The sequence below is a fragment of the Schistocerca cancellata genome, chromosome 6 (genome assembly GCF_023864275.1).
Source record: "Schistocerca cancellata isolate TAMUIC-IGC-003103 chromosome 6, iqSchCanc2.1, whole genome shotgun sequence".
NCBI classification, from domain to species: domain Eukaryota; kingdom Metazoa; phylum Arthropoda; class Insecta; order Orthoptera; family Acrididae; genus Schistocerca; species Schistocerca cancellata.
In genome coordinates, this window is record NC_064631.1 from 417,301,813 (window position 1) to 417,321,002 (window position 19,190).

The window sequence follows — 19,190 nt, forward strand, 5'->3', positions numbered from 1 at the left end:
TGGTCTTATTACACCATCTGTGTCCATCGTAGAACTATTATTGTTTGAGCAAATGGCTCATTAAACGAACGAAAACTGCGAAGCATGAAATAAAAATTCCGAAGAAAGCGTTTTGCACTTTACAAATACAAAATATTTATGTTATAAGTATTTCAAATAAAACAGGTAATGCATTTTGGAGAAAAGTATTTCAAATGCAAAATAAAAACAGGTACCTATATTATGGATTTTTTATTTGCTTTACAAACACATTATTTCACAGAATTGACATCTCTGCTTAAAACTGTTCAAATATACCAAAAACTGCGAAAAAAGTCTAAAATCAATGACAACTTGATGAAAGCCAGGACTGGACTGCCGAGTGCATTGTGCCAGCAGTGCCACCCTGCCGGTAATTTGAGCGCTCCGCCAACTGCCGCTCAGCCGAGCGCGCCCGAGAGCATCCGAAGGAGGCCGAAGCTGTTATTAACTTCTGCCGCCGAGACATGTCATTTCCGCAAACTTGTCCCATCGTTGCCGAATACTGGCACTCCACAGCCATCGTGATGATCAAAGCTGGTTCTAAGTTACTGAGATCGCCGTATTATTGTGTAGTCTTTCGATGCATTATTCCCGTGATATCTTGTGGAAAGTTATCAAGTTAGATAGAGCCTATCTCTTCAGAGACATCAGTAGCACAGAAGTTGGCAAACTGTTCAAGGTTCATCTGCGCTCTCTGCTTTCGTGAGTATATGAGGTTAACGTTGACCGTTGACTAAATAAATATCAATCGCCCAGCCAGTCTCTCGTTGTGAAAGACATTACAGTGACACTTCTTTCATTAATTATAGTATTTGACTGGCAGATACATCCGTCTTTCCATGCGAAAAATTATGTCTCAGCTTGAAGTGTCATTAGCGTAATTTTAATAACCGTGAACAACGGGAAGACATGTGGAAAAGTTAGTGATAAACAGCGTTGCAGAAATGAATGCTTTTTTCCTCAAGACGGCGGAATGTCGCGAAGACATCGCAAGCGGACGACTACTTTCCCTTCACTCTACTACATTAACACTGATTACATTAATTCAAGCTGACATCAGCCAGACAGATGGTATGGTCTTGCGTTCTCCCACCTTTGACTTCAAGCCAAATATGAAGAGATCTACAGATAACAATTTTATTTGCACTACGAACCACGATGCAACAACATTAGGCCTACGAGTCGTAAATAATATTAAACAGTCCCCAACAAAAGAAGGCTGAGAAGTGAACCGAACATGTTCGTGTACGTAAATGCAATGTAATTAAATGAATTACAGTTCTGTAATGTCATTTACAAATTACAACATACCGTACGTAAAATTATAAAACTTAAACGTCGATATGAGTTACCAGCTAAGAAACCATAAATGCTTAAGTACCGGTGAACGAGGACACACACAGAGAGAGAGAGAGAGAGAGCTGTCAGTGTTTGGGAAGAATTTGCTGAGAAGATACACTAGTACCTGCATTCGCACGGAATTCAGGGAAAAATAGGATTCTTTGTTCTGACAAGTAGATCGTAATTCGAAGCTAACATCTTTTATTCTTCCGTTCCAAGTTTTGTACGGGTTTCATTTAGTTTGTCAAGAAGCCATATAGTACATCACATTGATTATATTCAGTCATTTTATTTATGTCTTCTCGAAGTATGCTGTACATTTTCATTTCCTTTGGCTACCGGTACTTATTAGCCATATTACACCACGCTGTTGTGGTCCAGATTCAGGGAGTCAACATAATTTAACTCACTTTTGGCAACTACTAATGGTCCTGAATCAACTGATAGTGTGTGTACTATTATAAAACCATGTGTGTATAGTGTTTGCAGTGGCTGGGAATCAGAAATCAATTAGTAGTGTAGCATTAGCCCTTTTCTTTATTAAATAACTTATTTGTAAAACAGTATTTTACACTAGGGGTAAACACAATGCAGTAGCACCGTTTTAAACAGAGCAGATTTATATTTGGGAGGATAGAGGCCCCAGTCTTCATCCCACCATCGTGATTCCTAAACAATTTCTGTCAAATGCCAGAATGGGTCCTACTATAAGGCCACTGCTGACTGTCTGTCCCATCCTTCGGATACTAGACCTGTAGGTTTGTAAGAGCCTGGATATATGAATTGCTTTATTTTTCTTTTTTTTTAATTGTTATATCAAGACATGTCTGATATTCTAGTAGAAGAGAACTGCAGATGAATAAAGCTGCTACAACAACAGCATCAACTACTATTACTACTGTGCTGCTGCTGCTGTTACTACTACTGCTGCTAATATAACAACATTAGTGCATTTGACACTGGCGGTTTCACATAATGGCAAAAAAGGAAATTGAAGATGAAACATTAGACCAACTGAACAAACCTTGGGCCCAGAATCGATTGACCTTTCTGGGGAATATCCAGGCTTAACATATTAGGAGCTTTTGTGTACTTAATCTATGATGTAAGTCAGCTTGAACATTCTGTTTCAGTCGGATGGACATTTAAATTTTGTCTTGTGTTTATCATTTTTGGTTAGTTGAAATGGTTTCAACATGAATGGAAATCCGTATATGCCAGTGGTTTTTATGAGGAATTTTTAAGCAATTACCAATTGGTCTAATCGATTAGAAGGTAATAAGTGTTTGGGCACAGCGAGAGAGATACAATTTATCAATTTGATGAAGACTGACTGAGGGTATTTATGTCTAGTGCATCAAGTGAAGGCTGAAGAGCTGGTGTGTGGTTGTTCAATATATAATACACTATTAAGCTATAAAAATACCATATTATTGTAAACATTACATTTACAACCTTGGAACTAGGTAGAAAAAAATATAAACATATTTTGCAATATAGGCTGCTGGAAGATTGGGGATGCTTTGAACAGCTTTTATATATTTATTGCTCTGAGCCGCGAGTTCTAGATGAAATGCCAAATAAACTTTTGGGCACACTTTAAGACACATTTCTTGACATAGGTTTGAGTAGTACAAATACATGTCTGCAATAGCCACAGAAAGAAATATGCTGAAATTGTCCTAATGTTACCCTGTGGATGGGTCACTGCTGTAAAAGCAGTATTTTTATCTTCACATGTTAGAGGAAAAATGATTGCCATAAATTTAAGTAATAAATGTTTGTTTAAATTATGTATAGGCTTATACATTTTGGTTCATCATTTTACATGCGATAGATAGATCGTGAGTTTTACTTCAGCAGTAGTTCCAATGAAAACTTTTGGTAATCTTTATATAAATGTTAGACTTCAGAGACCCCCTCATCCATCCCTTGACCTCAGAGTGGGGATATTTGGAATATGAACCTTTGTATTTTCATGTATATAGTTTCATCTTATTTATCAGTGGGCCATCTGTTGTCTGTATTGTATTGTATTATTTCATTGATGCTCTTCATCATGTTTGTACATACATACAAACTGTCAGTATTCTGAAAAGATGAGATGAGACAATATAAATTAGTGTGATGATTATATCTGTATCTGTTACAAATATACAGGAGTCTACACACAAAAAGCTGTAAGCAAATTACACACACACAGTTAACTTAGTTTCATCAGTTCAGATTGTGATTAAATAATAGAAAAGATACATGCATGGATATTTTTCATAAGAACACAAAAAAGCAATACAATATTTATCCCATTATGTGATCATAGTTTATATCATCATCATTTTGACTCAAAAAACACAAACGTACACAACCTTGTCATACACTGCTTATGAATTTACGACAATTAATCAAGTTAAGAAGATGTTTAGAGTTGTTGCAGTATCTTTGTGACCATCGTTTATAGGCTGCAGCTTTTTGTGTAAAAGACAAAAATTTAAAAATTAAAAGATATTTACAATTTATACAACATTGTGATGAAAATATGTTGCATAATATTCTGCTTCTTTATGCCAACAAATCTTGATTTATGCTGTAAGAACATTTTCTGACAAAATACATAGTTGTGTACAGATCTTCAAATTTTACATTCTGTTCCACTGTTTCATGCTTATCACAATCTATACAGATTTTCCACTATCACTGTTAATTACAATAATAATGTACACATTTAGGTTTTAATCTGGTAGATACTCAGCTACATCATAATAACACTCCTGCAGTAGTTAGGTATGAACAACTGTTTGAAATGCTGAAATATTTTTGATCATTTTGATGTCACAAGGTGGTTTATGGTACAGCGTGTTTCCTGATTGAGTGGTCCATTTTGTTTCAGTGTTTATTTGAATTTTGGAAATTTACATCTTGGTTTCTTCATGTGTTACTGAGTGAATACCTTGGTTTTTAGCTAACAGCTGGTTATTATCATCTAAAATTTCCTAATTAAAAATTTTACTCACAAAACATACTAACAACCAATGTAAGGACTTGAAGTTTTGTGAATAAAGGCTTGCACAAGTTTCTAGAGCTGCAATTTCCATGACTCATACAAACCTCTTTCTCTTTTGGGCTGTGAAACAACTTTTGCTAGCAATTGAGACTCCCCTGAGGATTATGCTACATCACAGTAGAGATTCTGCTCTGGCAAACTACAATTTTTTTTATTTTTTGCTTCAATTTGAAACTTAAAAGAATTGTCATGCACTAGCAGATGATGTTCAGTCTTTTAGTTACATATTTTATATGTTGGATCTATCTCAGATCCTCCTGGATCCATAATCCAAGAAACTCTGTAGAATTTACATTTTCCAAGTTTCTAATGAATAACTTTAGACGCTAGCAGAGAGTTATTCTGTATGGTGTCTAGATTCATAGTAACTGTTTCTTGGACATTTATTATCAGATTGTTTGCAGGAAACCAGTTTGCAACATATTAAGTGCATATTTTAATTTCATTCTACAACTTTTTCAGTCATTTCTTTGACTAACACTTTTGTGTAATCAGGAAATTTAATATATTTGTAATGGAGGCTAGTTGGTTTCAGGTTATTTACACAGAGCAAAAACAAAATTGGTCCCAGAATGGAGCCTTGTGGTACACTGCACTTAATACACAGTTTTTCTGAGTGACAAGTCTTCAAGGTTTTCCCTTCTCGGAATGGAAGTTCAACTATTTGTCTCTATTCTGCAGCTAACATTGTGATCAGTCGTGTGCTGCCCCTAACACCTATATACTCCACGTTCGTAAGCAAGATGTTGTGACATGACATCAGATGCATTTGAAATGCCTAAAAAACTTTCAGAAGTGTGCTCTTTATTGTCAATTACATTTAAAGCTTCATTCAGGAATGCAAAGATGGTAGTCTCAGTAGATATTGATTTACAAAAACCATGCTGAGAATTGAGACATAGCTATTTTTTCTTTAAAGGTTATTTATCTCTAATAGTAAATTTTCTCCATTATTTTGGAAAACCCAGATAGGAGTGTTATAGGCATGTAGGTGGAGACATCTGTTTTAATCACTTCTTTATAGAGAGGCTTTACTTTCCAGGTTTTTTTTATGCACCATCTGTGAGTGAACAGTTGCAAATGTTGACTAGAGGCTTGACTATGAAGGGAGCATATTTCTTTATAATAGTCAGTTATAATGTCTATACCAAAGGGGTGGTTTGATTTGAGTTCCTTAATGGTATCTGGCATTTCTTTCATACTAGTCACATGTAGGAAGAGAGTCTTTTGATTTGAAATACATCTGAACTGATCCTCTACTGCACACTGTGAGTTTTGTTGAATGAGTTATCCTGCTACCTGTGTGAAGTATGAATGAAATTGATTTGAAATTTTTCTGGGGTCTAGGTTTTTGAGAAGTTAATATTTTGAAATTCTGGATGTTCTGCTGCCGTCTCCCTTCTTGCAAAATTCCACATACCTTTAATTTTATTTTCAGAGTTTTTATTTTTCTGTCATTTGCTATTGTTTATGCCTGTTTTATGATCCTACTGTGGATTTTCTTATAGATTTTGAAATACATGTCAAACTCTGCATATGTGTTCTGTTTGGACATGTTTTGAAGTAAGCCTTTTTTGTTTTGCAGATATTTGTATACCAGTGGCAATAAAATTATTTTTACATTTCCTTTTTGTATTTTCTTCTTTATAAGGGGAAACAGAGATCAAAGTAATTACTAAAGTTGCTGATGAAGCTGTCAAATTTGTAATCAATATTTGAACATCTATATATTACTTCCCAGTTTTCTCTGCTCAAGCCGTGGTGAAAGTTATTTATATTCTCAGCACCTACTGGTGTTTATTAAGCAGTTTCTCGAGTTGATTTTTTGAGCGAAGAGTAAGTTTTTGTGTTAAGTGGTCCACAAATGAATATCTGGTCAGTTGTACACTGGACGAGTCTAATGATGCACTTTCCTCCAAGTACTAATGGAATTTTTCAAGACAATACTGTGCCTATCCATTTTACACTCCCTATGCAGTACTTTGAAGAAGAAGGAGAAGGAGAAGAAAAAGAAACAGCCGAGATGTTTGTAATTTTGAATGATCCCCTGAATTACCAGATCTCACTTTTTTTTGAGATCTTGTGGAAAATTAGTGAATGACCCATCCCTCACTATATTCCTCATCATTGTACAGACAATGAAGTCCATATTAAATATAGTCTGGCTATCAACTCTAGAAGACTTCTGTTGACATTTACTAAGACTGATTTCTGTGCAATGAACTGCAAAATAACATACATTCAATATACACTTTTACTCCTGTTTTGAACAGGTTCCTCACACTTGAGCACTCATCTAGGATGAGTTGCACAAGTGATTTGTAAGCAATCTCTTTTGTAGACTGATTGAATTTCCCCAGTATTCTACCAATAAAATCAAGTCAACCATCTGCTATACTCATGACTGAGCCTGTGAGCTCATTCTATGTCATATCCCTACATAGTTTTACTCCCAGGTATTTGTGTAAGATAATTGATTCCAACTAACTCAGACTCATTGACATTATAGTCATAGGATATTACTTTTTTTTTCATTTTGTGAAGTGCACAGTTTTACATTTCTGAAAATTTAAAGTAAGTTGCCAATTTTTGCACCACTTTGAAATCTTATCAAGATCTGACTGATTATTTATACCACTTCTGTCAGACAGTACTTCATTCAAGATTAGTGCATCATTTGCAAAAAGTCTGAGGTTACTGTTAATATTGTCCATGACATCACTAATACAACCTGCCCAGGGGCACACCCAAAATTACTTCAACTTCTGTTAATGACTCTCCAGCCAAGGTAATTTGCTGCATTCTCCCTACCAAAAAAATCCTCAATCCAGTCATAAAATTCACCTGATACTCCCTATGACTACACTTTTAATAATAAGCATAGATGTGGTACTGAGTGAAATGCTTTTCAAAAATCAAAAAATACTGTTTCTACGTAACTGCCTTGATCCGAAGTTTGCAGTACTGTATGTCATATGAGAAAAGTGCAAGCTGCGTTTCACATGATCAATGTTTTTGAAATTCATGCTGGCTTTCATGGAGGAGATCATTCTGTTTGAGATGTCTCACTATGTTTGAGCTCAGAATATGTTCTAAGATTCTACAACAAACCAATGTCAAGGATACTGGACAGTAGTTTTGTGAACCACTCCTATTACCGCACCTGTAAATGTGTGTGAACTGTGCTTTCTTTGAGCTTCTGGGCTTGGGCTTTTGCTCAAGGGATTTACGATAGATTATAGTTAAAAGAGGGGCTAACTCAGCCAAAAATTCAGTATAAATCTGACAAGGATTCCATTGAGCCCTGGAGCTTATTTCAGTTTTAACGATTTCAGATTTTCTCAAAGACACTGACCCTAACACTTATTTCACTCATCTTTTCAGTGGTACGAGGATTAAATTAGGGCACTTCTCTTGGTTTTCTTGTGTAAAGGAACATTCAAAAATGGAACTCAGCATGGAACGCGCGTTGGTGCAGTGCTGCGATACAGACCGTTTGTCTCCCGTGCTGAACCTCGTCCTGTAGACCTAAAAAAAAAAAAAAAAAAAAAATGCACAATCCTACATCTGTAGTGAAGGCAATCACTCAAACTGGCCCTATGTTGAAGATACCGATAATTCGGATGGCAGTGCCGTCTCCGAATCACAGCACTCGCAGCCTGAGGCAATCTCAATTGAAAGTTGCTTCTCAAACTTCCATCCCACAGGACAGCACAAATCCTGCAAGTTAGAAATCAGACGCCCACTTTTGTTTGACAAAATCCGTAATTCGAATACGAGAAAAATCCCTCTCTGCACTATTCTGCCCAGAGGAACAGTACGCGTCTTAGATCTCGTGGGATGCGTCCTAACTTGCCGACGTCCAAGTCGAAGTCCACTCCTTTCAAAGACGAAGGCCAAGATGCCGTCTCCAAGTTCGTACCATTCGATGGCTGAAGCCTGAAGACGAATTCCTCTTTCTCCACAATTTTCCTGTCTTCCACGCGTACGAAAATGCGGCGAAAGAATACTCAGTTTTGGCTAATGTCGAACGCTCAAACATCGCCGAAGTCCCTCCAACACAATTTTTGAGATTCTACCCAATGATCGTGTCGGTCATATCGCCCCTAGGCAAACGAAATTCCTGTCTTTGCCACGTGCTGCCCAGCACATGTGGCTCCGGAGGCCAGGCTTTCCCCAAAGGCGCCATACTGTCTCGCGTTTCCAGTGACCACTAACCTGCCGGCCACGGTGGCCCGGCTAGCTATGGCCAGCTGCAGACTTATATTCTACACTTGTCAACTTCGACACTTTCCACCAACGCTTTAAGTTAGTAACTTAATCATGCAGACATGCAGGGAATACTACTTGAGAGTACCTCATATTCATCATAAGTCAATAAAGTCATGACCTGATGCCCTTGCCAGTCCCTTTATTATTAATACTTATGCTGACAAGCTAATGTGTAAGCGCCCAAATCCTGGTACCTTACAGTTTCTGCAGTGTCTCCACCACTTCCCCTTCTCACTTCTCATCCATCTCTCGGCCCAACTCCTCTTCCAAACATTATTCCCTTCGGCGTTGTCATTCGCAGTCGAAATTTTCAATGTAGCCCAATGACAGATCACTGTTTCATCGCCACGCCACTCCGTGCAGAGTGGAAATTTTCTATCTGGCGTGAGCTGGCGTGTGCCTCGTTAATTGGCATATTTCTCACGATTCCACATTCTTAAGATGTTTTCCTGCATTCCAAGGCTGTTGGGAGAGCAGCTACACAACACTTCTTTATAACCGCTCTCTCTGCGTAAGCCCTGGACACTCATGTTTGGGCTGCGTCTCAGCATCTGCTGGCGTCCATCATTTACAAGGAATGTCCTCACTGCCGAGAAAAAACCAGTAAATGTGTGTGAACTGTGCTTTCTTTGAGCTTCTGGCCTTGGGCTTTTGTTCAAGGGATTTACGATAGATTATAGTTAAAAGAGGGGCTAACTCAGCCAAAAATTCAGTATAAATCTGACAAGGATTCCATTGAGCCCTGGAGCTTATTTCAGTTTTAACGATTTCAGCTTTTCTCAAAGACACTGACCTTAACACTTATTTCACTCATGTTTTCAGTGGTACGAGGATTAAATTAGGGCGCTTCTCATGGTTTTCTTTTCTAAAGGAACATTCAAAAATGGAGTTGAGCATTTATGTGTTTGCTTTTCTGTCTTCAAAAACAATTCCTATCTCATCTTTGAGAGGTTGGATGCTAACTTTGTTGCCACTATCAGTCCTTACATGCAACCAGAATTTCTTTGGGTTTTTATGAAAGATCATTTGACAGAAATCTGCTATGGTAGTCATTGGTGGTTCATGCATTATTCTCTTGACAGCCAAATGAATTTCATTTAGCATCCCTCTGTTATAGCCATCTTCGTATTTGTTTTAGTTCCTGTTTGTCCTTTGATAATCTTTTTGCCACAACTGCCTCATGGTCACTGGTACCACTGATACAATGTGGAATCCTCAAAGAGATTAGATCTATTTGTTGCCAATAGATCTAATATATTTCCATCATCAGTGGGGTTCCAAGTTTTCTGTTCTAAGTAGTTTTCAGACAAGGTGTTTAATAATGTTTCACACCATGTCTTCTCATGTCTGCCACTAACAAAACTTTAATTTTCCAAATTACTTCTTGGATGATAAAGTCTCCACAGATTATTACGGTACAATTGAGGAACTTATGTATAAGTGAAGTGAGGTTTTCTCTAAAGTTTTCAGTTACATCAGGAGGCAAGTTTGGTGGCCAATAGAAGTATCCTATTAGAATTTTATGCCCATCACTAATACTGAGCTGTGTCCAAACAATCTCGCATGTAACTTCAATTTCTGTCTTGGAGGACTTGTGTTTCTTGTCTGTTGCGATAAATACATCATCTCCATTTTGCATTAGTCTGTCCTTTTGATATACAGTTACATTTTCCCCAAAAATCTTACTGCTATCAACTTCAGGTTTTACCTACATTTCTCTGTCTAGTATTATGTGAGTTTCACTGTTTTCAGGAGCACTTCAAATGCTGATGTTTTGTTGTGAATGCTTTGACAGGTAATTACTAGGATTTTAATACTCTTGCTGGTGTGGGGGTGGGGGGGGGGAGGGGGGTTATTCCTTTGGATCTTTATTCCAGGTCTCTTACAGCTGACATTATCTGGACTGGAAGAAGAGTCACCCACACTAAACCTGATTATGTTCACCCGACACACATTCAGCTATCTGGGTAGCAGCCTCAGGTGTGTAGTGCACACTTTATCCATTTATGGGGGTCCTACAGCTCTCTACACTGTGGTGCAAGTCCAGGAAGCCACAGCCTAGCTTGTCATAGAACATGTGAAGGCTCTAATTCCATCCTGCTACTTGTCTCAGAGTCAGGGGGCCATGATCAGTTCTGTGGACAAAACTGCAAATTATGAGGTTAGCTGGAACTCTGAGTGCAAGGCTGGTCTTCTCAACCTTCTCTGCCAGTTGCTGGAATGATCCAGGCATGACCTGAAAGCCCAGAGAACAGGTATTGTTTGTTCTAACATGTGCCACAATTTGCAGTTTGTTGCACTCTGTTCCCTCAATGGAAAAGCCTCTTCACCATGTTGAATGATGCCCCAAAGCATACACATTAAGTGCACCTGGTGTTCCTTCCTGTTCCTTACTGCTGTCTCCCTAAGGGATAGCATTATTTTCCATGAGTTTGAAGTGCCAATGATTAATATATCTGTACCCTTAGCATTTGCCTCCTCTTTACACAGGACAAAGCTGGTTTCCCAATGGGTAAATTGGGTTCCACTGGCTCAGTTTCAGTGGAAGACAGTACCTCAAATCTGTTGATTAATCCATGTCTATATGAGTACAGGATGGCTTTACCTACCACTGACATGCCACTTTGCAATCAAATGGATGAGCTGTGACAGATCCAGTACTTCCTGTAGAGGAGACAGGATTCACAGGAAAGGACAGTTTTTCATATACCTTTAGTGGCAGCTGCTGCCAATCATTTGAGAGTAGTTAATTTGATTTCCAGCTGCTTATGAACATCAACTAACTCATCCTACATTTGAAAACAGCATTCAAAGCAGAGATGCATTGTGGCTGGTGCAGTTTCTTACAGAACAGGAAAGAAATAACTTTAAACTAAGCCTGCTGATTATCTTTTACTTTTTTGAGCTAAAAAGTTACTGAATCCCTTTAAGAAGCAAAGCAATTAATACACAAAATGAGATCTCTCTTGAGTTAACAGAAAATCCTGCGGCAAAAATTACTAGGTTGTCAAAACTTTTTTAGATTATAGTCACTAAATCAAAAATAGTGTTAACTTCCAGTAAATGTAGTGTTGGTGGTGAAGCTAGGTTCAACCATCTCTTAATGTGAATGTCCCAAATAAACCTCCCAACTACCTGAAGTCACATGAATTAAAAATATACATTATTTCATCATCCTGTGATGGTAAAATGTTGCTTTCATATCAGTACTGTATTAGAAACTGTGTGCACTGGTTTTCCCAGCAGTTGATCACCACTCTGTTTTCTATATTATAAGCCATATACCAGTGTTCTGCTCTGCTACACCATTTGTTAAATAATTCACATTGCACTCCATGTCTTTCACAGTGTCATTTGTGAAGAGAACTCAGCATGGAAGCAAAACTGAAAGACATTTATCAAGCTTTTCCCAGAAATGCGGATGATCATTAAATTGTGCGCTACATTACACAAATAATGAAATGACTCGAGGGAGGAAATGGATGTGTAATTAGAGATTGTTTGTTTATGCCTGTTTTTCCTTGATAGAAGTTAAAAATAGTAATTTCTTTATGTAATTTAGTCAATGGCTTTGATGACCTTTCATGCCCCAAGGAAGACAAAGAACACTTATTATGTTCCATAGAATTGATAGATATCCATTCAGAATATTTTTCTAGTTGGACTACACTAATAATTAAAAGTTCAGCATGACTTTATGTTTACGTTATGGCTAAGTAGCTGACATCTATTTGTTGTTGTTGTGGTCTTCAGTCCTGAGACTGGTTTGATGCAACTCTCCATGCTACTCTATCCTGTGCAAGCTTCTTCATCTCCCAGTACCTACTGCAACCTACATCCTTCTGAATCTGCTTAGTGTACCCATCTCTTAGTCTCCCTCTATGATTTTTACCCTCCACGCTGCCCTCCAGTACTAAATTGGTGATCCCTTGATACCTCAGAACATCTATTTATTTTTATTTATTTATTTATTTACTTTTGTGTTCCATAGATCCTTGATGCAAGTGTATCACTAGGATGTAGAATGTGTCAGATTATTACAGAATGACCCATTTAAATGGTCTTAAGGCTTACAAGCTAAGTCATATATAAACAGATACATGAGGTTCAAGTGTTGAAAGAACAACCCAGATTATAGTAGTAATAATGATTACACAAACAAATGACAAGTCTTACATTCTAATACATATAAAAAGCATTCTGTCATCAGTTGATATACCAGTGCTACATAGTCAGTTCTTATAGGAATAAATGATTATTATTTATTCTAGAGAAGCTGCACGGTAATCAATGGTATCTGTTCTTTCGAGAACAGTTACTATCTTATAGGAATGCTCAAAATTAAACACATTGTACAAATTGTTACACACTATCAAAAAATTCCTGTAAATAATAGAAAGAACTATTCAAAAGACAAAGTTTCAGCTGTTTTGTGAATTTAGTCATATTCCCAATGGCTGATTTAACATAAAATAGTAGTTTATTATTATATGCTTGAATAATGTACTCCTTTTTGTACCATGCTGAGACTTTTTATATCTTTATGAAGATCATGTTTACTTCTCGTATCATGATCATGATATTCACTGTTCAGTTTGTAAATTGTATGATTATGGTTCACAAAGCACATTGGTGAAAAAATGTACTGAGATGGCATGGTGAGAATCCCGAGCTGTTTGAATAAATTTCTGTGAGAGCATCTGGGCTGCACTCTAGTCATAATTCTGGTGACTTTTCTGTGCAATAAAGCCTTTGTTTGCTCATGACTGGTTACCCCAAAATAGGTGAATGGAAATATCCTAGGTATGCAGCTTTAAATGTTTCCAAGTCACAAACAGATGAAATTGAGCGAATGGCAAATGCTGCTGAATTCAGTCTTTTACATGGATCATTGATGTGAACTGACCAGTTTAGATTGTTTTATATTATTGAAATCATTGAAAGTTGAAATTGTTACTGGTGAAATTACATCAAAATAGTGTTAAATCCAGCAGGTGTCCAGAGAAATTGTCATGTTTGGAAGTAGAGCAAGAAAATATTCAAAACAGGTATTTTTAATCAGATACTATTAATTTTAGGTTGACAGTAAACATTAGAAATCTGAAATAGAAAATAGCACAGTTCAGAAATATGCACAAATATTGTGCATATTTTAATTATTCACCAGAGCATTGTTACTGGGATCTGTAGCATTTCCAAGAAGTATACGAGGTTATATACTGGAAAATAATGAGAAACAATACAAACCTTTCGCAGAATGACACGTTATGATTAAAAAATCTGTTATTCCATGTAACTGTAAAGTTGGAGGATGGAAAGGCGTAAGTAATTTCAAAATGTCTCTGAGTCTGTTTTCAATGTGCTTTTATCATTACAGAATTGAAATTTTATCACTAATTTTGAAAATTAAATGGAATGTCTTTGGCAGGGTAATGCAGTTTCCTATCATTAAAGCTACAAATGATCAATGACCACATGCACTCTTAAGTTTATAATTATGTAATGTTAATGAGCTGAAATATTGAGGTACAGAAGAGCTACCATTTATTTGACTAATGAGTGAAAACTAATTTTTCAATTGTATCACAATGCTTATCATTTTTTCAGACATGTAAAAATTGTAATAAGTAAATGGATAATTTTCAGTCACTCACTATATTCGCAAAAGATCTGAAGAATATATAAAATGTATTGCTGGCATGATATTACCTGAAGATGCTCTTAATTACAGGTGCTGCAGTTAAACACAAAACAATGTGTGAAATCATCGGGACAGAAGCAGAGTTACTGAAAATTTCACCCATGTTCCAAGAACACATTCTTACTGATATACTGAAAGATGTGAGTGGGCAGTCAGATGTAGCACTTAGGAGCTACACATTGTCTCCATTAGGTGATCAGGGAGAGTGCTACATGAGTGACATTAGACGAATACGAATTGAAGGCACGTCAGGTAATGGCTCAAAAGCACATACTGTAGCAGTTGTTGTCAAAGCTCTACCATCAAATATTTGCCACAAAAAATCTTTTAGATTGGCAGAATTCTACAGAAATGAAGTACACTTCTACAAAGAGGTAAGAAAAACCCAGAAAGCATAAACATTCAGATTGTTATTTACTTTTATCATTGTGTCCAATTAACAGCAAAAATTATCGAGTATAATTTGAAGAAAAGAATTGTATACTTGATAAATTTACTGTTAATTGATCTAAGTACTCATCTCACACAGTGTGTCAGCTTCCCAGAAACAGTAAGCATATTGTTGTATTCTCAGCCTATTGAGCTGTGCTGTTAATGATTCTGACAGTTAAGGCTTAGATACATGACTGAGAAGATAGGGTAATATTTGTGTGACAAAAAGAGTATGAAATCACGTTTCAAATCCAAAATATTTGTGTAGACACGACGTGGTCACAATACATTCTTCATGTAAGTTTATTGTTTCTTAATAGTATTTTTTTTTTTTCATACAAAGTTTTATTTTTATTCTGTATAGTGTTGAATAACATGAAGATGCTACACTACTGTCATATTTATTTAGCTAAACAAGAAATATGTTATATCAACTACATTGCTTGCTGCTTAACAAAGATCTTGATTTTCATAAAGCAAATAGCTGATGGAGATCACGATAATGAGAATTTCAAAACTGAAACTGAACACATCAATTTTGTGGAAAGCAGTCCTAAATACCACATATTTAATTGCACATTAAAGGAAGAGAAAGAAATGCCAAGTCAGGTGATTGGTTCAGTAGGTAGTGGCTCTGTACAGAAGAGCTACCATTTATTTGACTAATGAGTGAAAACAAATAGATTTGAAAACGAAAAAGTCAATTTTTCATTGTCCAAGTATCAGATGGCCGTGACACTGGTCTTGTGTATGCTGTATAGTAATAAGGTCACACCACTTACATCCACCATGAAAGACAATGATGATACAGATGAGTGGATCAAGTAGTCAAAATCATAATACAACAAAAGGACAGTTAGATTGAATGTGTTGTTTGCAACTTCACATGTTTATAGTGTTGTTCTGCACTCTTTTGGACACAACAGCAGGATATGGTCACACGATATAATCTTCCTAGTAACATATTTGAAAATTTGCTGTACCCTCCCATGAAATCACATCTCTTTGAAACAGTTAAGGTGTGAATATTTTCTGTTGGTGTTCCAGACTTTCTTTAACATGTCATGTGTGCCAAACAAATGAAGCCAGAGTAAACTACTTTCAAGGGGAAGAAAAGTGGAAGGTATGTGGCAGCAGAAATTCCAGGAAGATCATCATCATCATCTATTCATCTTCAACTGCTGGATTCATAGGAACATCTGATATCCAATGTCTGGCTACATATACTATCCAAATACATTTCATTTTTACTGCAGTTGTAATTATGTCTTCCATTCTATTCTGTTCTCTGATACATTTGTTTGTTTCCTTGTGTCTCCTAATAATTTCCACCAAGTGTTTCTCCATTGCTAGCTGAGCAACTCTCAGTTTTTGAATTGTTTTTACAATAAAAATATATCTTTCACTGTCTGCTTGTTTCTTGTGGCGTCCATCCAGCCATTGCTTTCAAGTTTCATAATACAAAAACTCATCGGTTGGTCTTATAACTATACTGTCAGTTTTTACTGTTTCATACATCTGCATATACACTCCATAAGCCAACTTACAGTGTGCGGTGGAGGGTATCTCTGGTGTTACTACTATTTTCCCCTTCTCTGTTCTGTTCGCAAATGATGTGTGTGAGGAATGACTCTCTATAAACTTCTGTATGTGCTCTAATTTCATGGATGTTCTGGTCATCATCATTTTGTGAGATATATGGGGGATGAAGTAATGTTTTGCCCAACTCTTCTTCATATGTATGCACTTAGAATTTCAGCTGTAACCCTGCACAACATGTATCCTGTAGAGACTGCCGATAGAGTTTGTTCAGCATCTCTATAATGATCTCACACCAAATAAACAATCCTGTGACAAGACATGCCACTATTAACTCTAGTTTCTGTATCTCTTCTGTTAATCTCACTAGGTAAGGGTCCCAGAGATTAGCACTACACAAGAATCGGTCAAACAAGTAGTTTGTAAGCCATTTCGTTTGTGCATCTTGAAGGAAACAGTCTATTGACACTTAGTAAGCACGGATTCAGAAAATATCATTCTTGTGAAAAACTGATTCTTTATTCATCGAAATTAATGAATGCTATTGACAGGGGATCTCTTATCGATTCTACATTTCTAGATTTCCAGAAGACTTTTGACACAGTTCCTCTCAAGTAGCTTCTAATCAGAAGCAGGTGTATCAAGTACTGTCTCAGTTGTGTGATTGAGTTTGTGATTTCCTGTCAGAAAGGTCACAGTTTGTAGTAATTGATGGAAGGTCTTCAAGTAAAACAGAAGTAATTACTGGCATTCCCCAAGGGACTGTTATAGGCCCTCTGCTGTTCGTAATCTAAACCAAGAAAGTGTTATAGGCCCTCTGCTGTTCCTAATCTATATAAGGAATTTAGAAGACAATTTGAGCGGCCCTCTTAGATTCTGTGTAGATGATGCTGTAGTTTACTGTCTAGTAAAGGCATCAGAAGATCAAAACCAATTGCAAAATGATTTAGACAAGATATCTGTATGTTGCGACAAGTTGCAGTTTATTCTAAACTCCTTTAATACTCATGTGGATGACCTAATACTTTTCACGAAAAGTGTTAGATCATCCACATGAGTATTAAAGGAAATTGTTAAATTTCTGTTGCACAGTAGGTCACACAAATCTAAAGGCTGTCATTTCAACTAAATCCCTTGGGATTACAATTACAAACAACTTACATTGGAACACTTACATAAAAGATGTTGTGTTGAAGGTGAATTAAAGACTGCATTTTATTGTAAAACACTTAGATGGTGCAACAGATTTACTAACAATACTGTCTATTCTATGCATCTCTGTCCTCTTTTGGAGTATCGCTATGTGGTATGGATACCCTTACCAGATAGGATTGACGGAGGACGCTGAAAGAGTTCAAAGAAGGGCAGCTCATTTCATATTATCAGAAATAGAGGAGAGACGTTATGGATATGATATACAAGTTGGGGTGGTAATCACTAATTTTCATGCAATTCCAGTCACCAACTTCTCCTTCTAATGCAAAAATATTTTTCTGATGCCACCTAAAGGGGAGAAATGTTCATCATAATAAAATAAGAGAAATCAGAATTGCATGAAAAGATTTAAGTGTTCATTTTTCCCATACTTTGGCCAAGCACTACAGTGTGAATTGCAGAACAGTCAATTAGATGTAGATTAATTATATTTCCATTAGATTCTTCCGTTAATCTCAGCCTGGTATCTGCTTTTCCTACAGATAACTTTATGTGGTTGTTCCACTTTGTCACATCAGAAGATTACTTCTAGCTGTTTTAAAGTTGTCACTATTTCCATGGAATTTTTGCTGATACATAATCAAACAGTAATGGATCTCTTTGCATATTTCTGGGTATTACATTACATTTATATACATTCAAGGTCAGCTGACAGTACCAGCACCAATCACAGATCCTTTCCAGATCTTTCTAAATTCCACTGTAGTCTTTTGGCATTACCATATTTGTGTAGACAACAGCGTTGTCTGTAAAAAGCATTATGAAACTTACAGCATTATCAGCTAGATCGATTATATTCAGGGTCAACTGGTAGTCCCAGCACCAATCACAGATCCTTTCCAGGTCTTTCTAAATTCCACTATAGTCTTCTGGCATTACCATCTTTCTGTAGAAAACAGCATCGTCTGCAAAAAGCGTCATGAAACTTCCAGTGTTATCAGCTAGATCTGTTATATATATAGTGTAAACAGTAATGGCCCTACAACTCTCCCTTGGAGTATTCCGGTAAATACCTTTTCTTCAGTCAGTTTTGTCCCACTAAGAATAACATTTTGATGTCTGTATCATAGAAAGCATGTGGTCTGATATCAGTATGCCTGCTTAATTATCACTGAATAACAGTGTGCAACTGTTTCTAATGCCTTGAAGAAATCAATCCACATTCCTTTTTATATAGCAGATTTTCATTTTTCAGAAATGTTGTAATGCATGAACATAGAACACATTCCATACTTCTACAACAGACAGACGTCAGTGATACTGACCTATAATTATGTTCATGAGTTTCATTACTGTTCTTGAAAACAGAAGTGACCTGTACTTTTTTCCAGATGTCTGTATGCTTTGTCCTTCCAGTGACCTACGATAATGTACTGCTACAAGGGAAGCATGTTCTTTGGCATAAAATCTGTAAAATCTCAGAGGTATCTCATCTGGTTCGGATGCCTTTCCTCTAATGAGTGATTTTAGTTGATTTTCTGTTCTATAATGATCATGTATCTTGATATCTGTCATTCTGGCGTCCATGCAGTGATTGAAAAGTAGAACTCTGTTGAGATCTGCCACAGTGAAACAGTTCCTGAATACTGAATTCTCTTTGTCATTTTC

The 19,190-nt window shown here is 36.6% G+C and overlaps 1 protein-coding gene across 2 annotated transcripts in view; it reads left to right on the top strand.

Moving 5' to 3' along the window:
* Window positions 1-396: 396 nt before the first annotated feature.
* The window catches only part of LOC126191225 (uncharacterized), a 53,729-nt gene continuing 34,935 nt past the window's right edge, over window positions 397-19,190 (top strand). Inside the window, exons 1-2 of one of the 2 annotated variants that reach the window (XM_049932027.1) lie at window positions 397-723; window positions 14,427-14,770. In XM_049932027.1, the coding sequence (XP_049787984.1) occupies window positions 14,450-14,770 (321 nt within the window). In that variant the 5' untranslated portion in view covers window positions 397-723; window positions 14,427-14,449. Of the gene's footprint in view, window positions 724-756; window positions 1,267-14,426; window positions 14,771-19,190 lie in introns of those variants that run through there. The other variant, XM_049932028.1, reaches the window with a different exon arrangement.